Source organism: Schistocerca americana, chromosome 1 (genome assembly GCF_021461395.2).
Source record: "Schistocerca americana isolate TAMUIC-IGC-003095 chromosome 1, iqSchAmer2.1, whole genome shotgun sequence".
Classification (NCBI taxonomy): domain Eukaryota; kingdom Metazoa; phylum Arthropoda; class Insecta; order Orthoptera; family Acrididae; genus Schistocerca; species Schistocerca americana.
Window position 1 is genome coordinate 118,741,430 of NC_060119.1, and position 6,000 is coordinate 118,747,429.

Genomic DNA, 6,000 nt, shown 5'->3' on the forward strand with positions numbered 1-6,000 from the left:
CTCTCTGCCTCGCCTTCCGTATACACCTCCAGTTCCCCACGCGGATCCTCTACGACCTGATTCCATTCCCCATCTGCTCCGATTCCTCGAACATATCCGCATACTCTACATCTCCCGCCGCCTTGATCTCCCTCATCCCCTGATTGCTCCTCTCTTCTCTAACCCTCGCCCTCTGCCGCGCCTTCACTGTTTTGTCCCCCCTACCCTCCACCTCTACACCCTTCCTTTCCCAAGGTGGCTTCCATTGACTCCCCCTCCCAAATGTCCTCTCTCCCTCCATTTATCTCTCCTATCAACTCTGATCCTCACCTTCCCTCCCTTCCTCTGTCCTTTTCCCAGGCGCCCTCCCCCCCCCCCTTCCATCCTGTTTTTTCCCTGCCTACCCTCTCTCTGCCTCCCTTCTCTCCCCCGAGCCCTTTTGCATTCCTCTCCTCTGCCTTTCTCCATTCCCTCTCGCATCTGTCCTGCCCCCCCCCCCCCGCCCCCTATAAGTCCTCTCCCTCCATCGATTCTCTCCCCCCCCTAACTTCGTTTTTCCTCTCCTTCCCCCTTTTTTCCCCTCTTCTGTCCAGGTCCCCCCTCCCCGCATCAGCCACTTGGCTGTGGTGTGTCATCTTCGAACCGACTTCTTAGTGCAGTGTTTCCAGTGAGTGTTAAGTGTTGTGCGTCTTTTCCAAAGTGTTGCAAATGGAAACCACACTGTCGCTGGGTGTGATTTTTATACCTCTTGTGAACAGAAACCACACTGTCACCGTGTTTTTTTAATTGTCTGTCTACTGTTTTACCTGTCTGCTTCCTGTGTATTTTATTAGCATTGCCAACCCTTTGTTTTATGTTTAAACTTTCCACAATTTTCTGCCATTTCACAATTTAAGTCACTGTTTTATCGCCTGCTTTTATTGTTTATTATCTTCTTCTTATGTTTTAAAAATTCTGTAGGCTGAAGAGCGGCGTACTAAGCTGCTGCCAGCCCGCCCTCTTCGGGGGGACGGGGGGGAATCGAAAATCTATAACGAAAAACAAACAGTGCCGCTACGACGACAACATAGATGACGTACCTTTAACGACACACCTCCCATGCCAGAGAAGAGAAAGACGTTGGTGGCGAGCAGATCGAGACTGTCAAAGTGGCAGTTGAGAAAGTTGCCAGCTAAAGTGAGGGGCAGCACGACGTGCGCCACGGTCAGCAGCCCGGCGTGCAGCCACGCCGCCAATCCGCGCCACACGCCACCACCAGCTGCAGGGCCGGCCGGCTGAGAGGGCCACAGCCCCAGCCTGTGGAGGCCCGCGAAGCAGGGGCACAGGTCAGCGCCCACCGCCAGCGCCTTGCTCCGCATCTGCGGCCCAAATGCGGATGCACACTTGTGTAGTGATCAGTTGCTCCGGCACACAGCCTACTCTGTGCACAGAAGTGCTAATGCACAGCCAGCTTCCCAGTGACCACCATTTTGGGCCCACTGTGCTGCTCCTCATACACTGACCGCTACAGTACATACACTGAGGTGACAAAAGCCGTGGCATACCTCGTAATATGGTTTCGAACCTCCTTTTGCCCAGCGTAGCGCAGCAACTCGACGTGAGAGGGACTCAACAAGTAGTTGGAAGCCCCTGCAGAAATCTACATCTACATTTATACTCCGCAAGCCACCCAATGGTGTGTGGCGGAGGACACTTTACGTGCCACTGTCATTACCTCCCTTTCCTGTTCCAGTCGCGTATGGTTCGCGGGAAGAACGACTGCCGGAAAGCCTCCGTGCGCGCTCGAATCTCTCTAATTTTACATTCGTGATCTCCTCGGGAGGTATAAGTAGGGGGAAGCAATATATTCGATACCTCATCCAGAAACCCACCCTCTCGAAACCTGGCGAGCAAGCTACACCGCGATGCAGAGCGCCTCTCTTGCACAGTCTGCCACTTGAGTTTGCTAAACATCTCCGTAACGCTATCACGCTTACCAAATAACCCTGTGACGAAACGCGCCGCTCTTCTTTGGATCTTCTCTATCTCCTCCGTCAACCCGACCTGGTACGGATCCCACAAAGATGAGCAATACTCAAGTATAGGTCGAACGAGTGTTTTGTATGCCACCTCCTTTGTTGATGGACTACATTTTCTAAGGACTCTCCCAATGAATCTCAACCTGGTGCCCGCCTTACCAACAATTAATTTTATATGATCATTCCACTTCAAGTCGTTCCGTACGCACACTCCGAAATATTTTACAGAAGTAACTGCTACTAGTGTTTGTTCCGCTATCATATAATCATACAGTAAAGAATCCTTCTTTCTATGTATTCGCAATACATTACCTCTGTCTGTGTTTAGGGTCAGTTGCCACTCCCGGCATCAAGCGCCTATCCGCTGCAGATCTTCCTGCATTTCGCTACAATTTTCTAATGCTGCAACTTCTCTGTATACTACAGCATCATCAGCGAAAAGCTGCATGGAACTTCCGACACTATCTACTAGGTTATTTATATATATTGTGAAAAGCAATGGTCCCATAACACTCCCCTGTGGCATGCCAGAGATTACTTTAACGTCTGTAGACGTGTCTCCATTGAGAACAACATGCTGTGTTCTGTTTGCTAAAAACTCTTCAATCCAGCCACACAGCTGGTCTGATATTCCGTAGGCTCTTACTTTGTTTATCAGGCGACAGTGCGGAACTGTATCGAACGCCTTCCGGAAGTCAAGAAAAATAGCATCTACCTGGGAGCCTGTATCTAATATTTTCTGGGTCTCATGAACAAATAAAGCGTGTTGGGTCTCACACGATCGCTGTTTCCGGAATCTGTGTTGATTCCTACAGAGTAGATTCTGGGTTTCCAGAAATGACATGATACGCGAGCAAAAAACATGTTCTAAAATTCTACAACAGATCGACGTCAGAGATATAGGTCTATAGTTTTGCGCATCTGCTCGACGAACCTTCTTGAAGACTGGGACTACCTGTGCTCTTTTCCAATCATTTGGAACCTTCCGTTCCTCTAGAGACTTGCGGTACGCGGCTGTTAGAAGGGGGGCCAAGTTCTTTCGCGCACTCTGTGTAGAATCGAATTGGTATCCCGTCAGGTCCAGTGGACTTTCCTCTCTTGAGTGTTTCCAGTTGCTTTTCTATTCCTTGGACACTTATTTCGATGTCAACCATTTTTTCGTTTGTGCGAGGATTTAGAGAAGGAACTGCAGTGCGGTCTTCCTCTGTGAAACAGCTTTGGAAAAAGGTGTTTAGTATTTCAGCTTTACGCGTGTCATCCTCTGTTTCCATGCCATCATCATCCCAGAGTGTCTGGATATGCTGTTTCGAGCCACCTACTGATTTAACGTAAGACCAGAACTTCCTAGGATTTTCTGTCAAGTCGGTACAGAGAATTTTCCTTTCGAATTCACTGAACGCTTCACGCATATCCCTCCTTACGCTAACTTTGACATCGTTTAGCTTCTGTTTGTCTGAGAGGTTTTGGCTGCGTTTAAACTTGCAGTGAAGCTCTCTTTGCTTTCGCAGTAGTTTCCTAACTTTGTTATTGAACCACGGTGGGTTTTTCCAATTCCTTACAGTTTTACTCGGCACGTACCTGTCTAAAACGCATTTTACGATTGCCTTGAACTTTTTCCATTGAGGTATGCTGCCTCTACAACCGTCCATAATTGCGGAAGTGTTGCCAGTGCAGGATTTTGTGCAAAGACTGACATTCTCGATTATTTTCCATAAATATTTGATCGAATTCGCATCTGGCGATATGGATAATCAAATCATTCGCATGAACTGTCCAGAATGTCCTTCAAACCAACTGCGGACAATTGTGGCCCGGTGACACGGCACATTGTTATCCATTGTTGTTTGGGAAGTCCATGAATGGATGAAATCGTCTCCCGGTAGCCGAAAACATCAATTTCCAGTCAATTATCGGTTCAGTCGGACCAGACGACCCAGTCCATTCCACGTAAACACAGCCCTCACCATTATGGAACCACCACCAGCTTTTGCCTCTAGGGGTGTGCACCACACTCGAACCCTACCTTCAGCTCTCAGCAACTGAAATCGGGATTCATCTGACCAGGCCACGGTTTTCCAGTCGTCTAGAGTCCAACTGATGTGCTCACGAGCCCAGAAAGATGGTACAGGCGGTGCCGTGCTGTTAGCTTACGCACTTGCGTCGGTCGTCTGTTGCAGTAGCCCATTAATGCCAAATAGGTTCGTCGTACATCCCACATTGGTTTCTACGGTTATTTCACGCAGTATTGATTGTTAGCACTGACAACTTTAGGCAAGCGTCGCTGTTCTTAGTAGTTAAGTGAACGCCGTCGGCTATTGCGTTCTCCATGGTAGGAGGTAATGCCTGAAATTTGGTATTCTTGACACTGTGGATCTCAGAGTATTATATCCTCTAATGATTTCGGAAATGGAATCTCCAATGTGTCTAGCTTCAACCACCATTCCGCGTTCAAAGTGGGAAGCCTTTTCACATGAGACATCTGTGTACAATTGGTAGCTCAGCCAATGCATTAATACCTTGTGTACGCGATACTGCGGCCATTTGTACATGTGCATATCGCTCTCCCGTGACTTTTATCATCTCACTGTTGCTGTTGTTGTTGTTGTTGTTGTTGTAGTCTTCAGTCCTGAGACTGGTTTGATGCAGCACTCCATGCTACTCTATCCTGTTCAAGCTTCTTCATCTCCCAGTACCTATTGCAAACTACATCCTTTTGAATCTGCGTAGTGTATTCATCTCTTGGTCTCCTTCTACGATTTTTACCCTCCACGCTGCCCTCCAATACTAAATTGGTGATCCCTTGATGCCTCAACACATGTCCTACCAACCGATCCCTTCTTCTAGTCAAGTTGTGCCACAAACGTTTCTTCTCCCCAATCCTATTCAATACTTCCTCATTAGTTATGTGATCTACGCATCTAATCTTCAGCATTCTTCTGTAGCACTACATTTCAAAAGCGTCTATTCTCTTCTTGTCCAAACTATTTACCGACCATGTTTCACTTCCATACATGGCTACACTCCATACAAATTTCAGAAACGACTTCCTGACACTTAAATCTATAATCGATGTTAAGAAATTTCTCTTCTTCAGAAACGCTTTCCTTTGCCATTGCCAGTCTACATTTTATATCCTCTCTACTTCGACCATGATCAGTTATTTTGCTCCCAGAAATAGCAAAATTCCTTTACTACTTTAAGTGTCTCATTTCCTAATCTAATTCCCTCAGCATCACCCGACTTAATTCGACTACATTCCATTATCCTCATTTTGCTTTTGTTGATGTTCATCTTATACCCTCCTTTCAAGACACTATCCATTCCATAAGTCCTTTGCTGTCTCTGACAGAATTACAATGTCATCGGCGAACCTCAAAGTTTTTATTTCTTCACCATGGATTTTAATACCTACTCCGAATTTTTCTTTAGTTTCCTTCACTGCTTGCTCAATATACAGATTGAATAGCATCGGGGAGAGGCTACAACCCTGTCTCACTCCCTTTCCAACCACTGCTTCCCTTTCATTTCCCTCGACTCTTATAACTGCCATCTGGTTTCTCATCTCACTGTATAATTTCAATTTTCACTGTCAATAATTGATCATCTCACTGTATAATTTCATAATCAGTTATTGACTATTGCAGCAAATTCGATTATATCTAGCAATACACTCTTTGAACCTAACCTAAACTGATGTAACACATGTTCACTCAAGGTATATATATATATATATATATATATATATATATATATACACAGGGTGGTCCATTGATCGTGACCGGACCAAATATCTCCCGAAATAAGCGTCAAACGAAAAAACTACAAAGAACGAAACTTGTCTAGCTTGAAGGGGGAAACCAGATGGCGCTATCGTTGGCCCGCTAGATGGCGCTGCCGTAGGTCAAACGGAAATCAACTGCGTTTTTTAAAAATAGGAACCCCCATTTTTTATTACATATTCGTGTAGTACGTAAAGAAATATGAATTTTTAGTTGGACCACTT

General features: G+C 46.1%; 1 protein-coding gene across 1 annotated transcript in view; it reads right to left on the reverse strand.

Moving 5' to 3' along the window:
* Window positions 1-1,337, reverse strand: part of LOC124604915 (odorant receptor 43a-like) — a 107,017-nt gene extending 105,680 nt beyond the window's left edge. Inside the window, exon 1 of the mRNA XM_047136522.1 lies at window positions 1,059-1,337. Within this exon, the coding sequence (XP_046992478.1) occupies window positions 1,059-1,337 (279 nt within the window). The remainder of the gene's footprint in view (window positions 1-1,058) is intronic.
* Window positions 1,338-6,000: the final 4,663 nt, after the last annotated feature.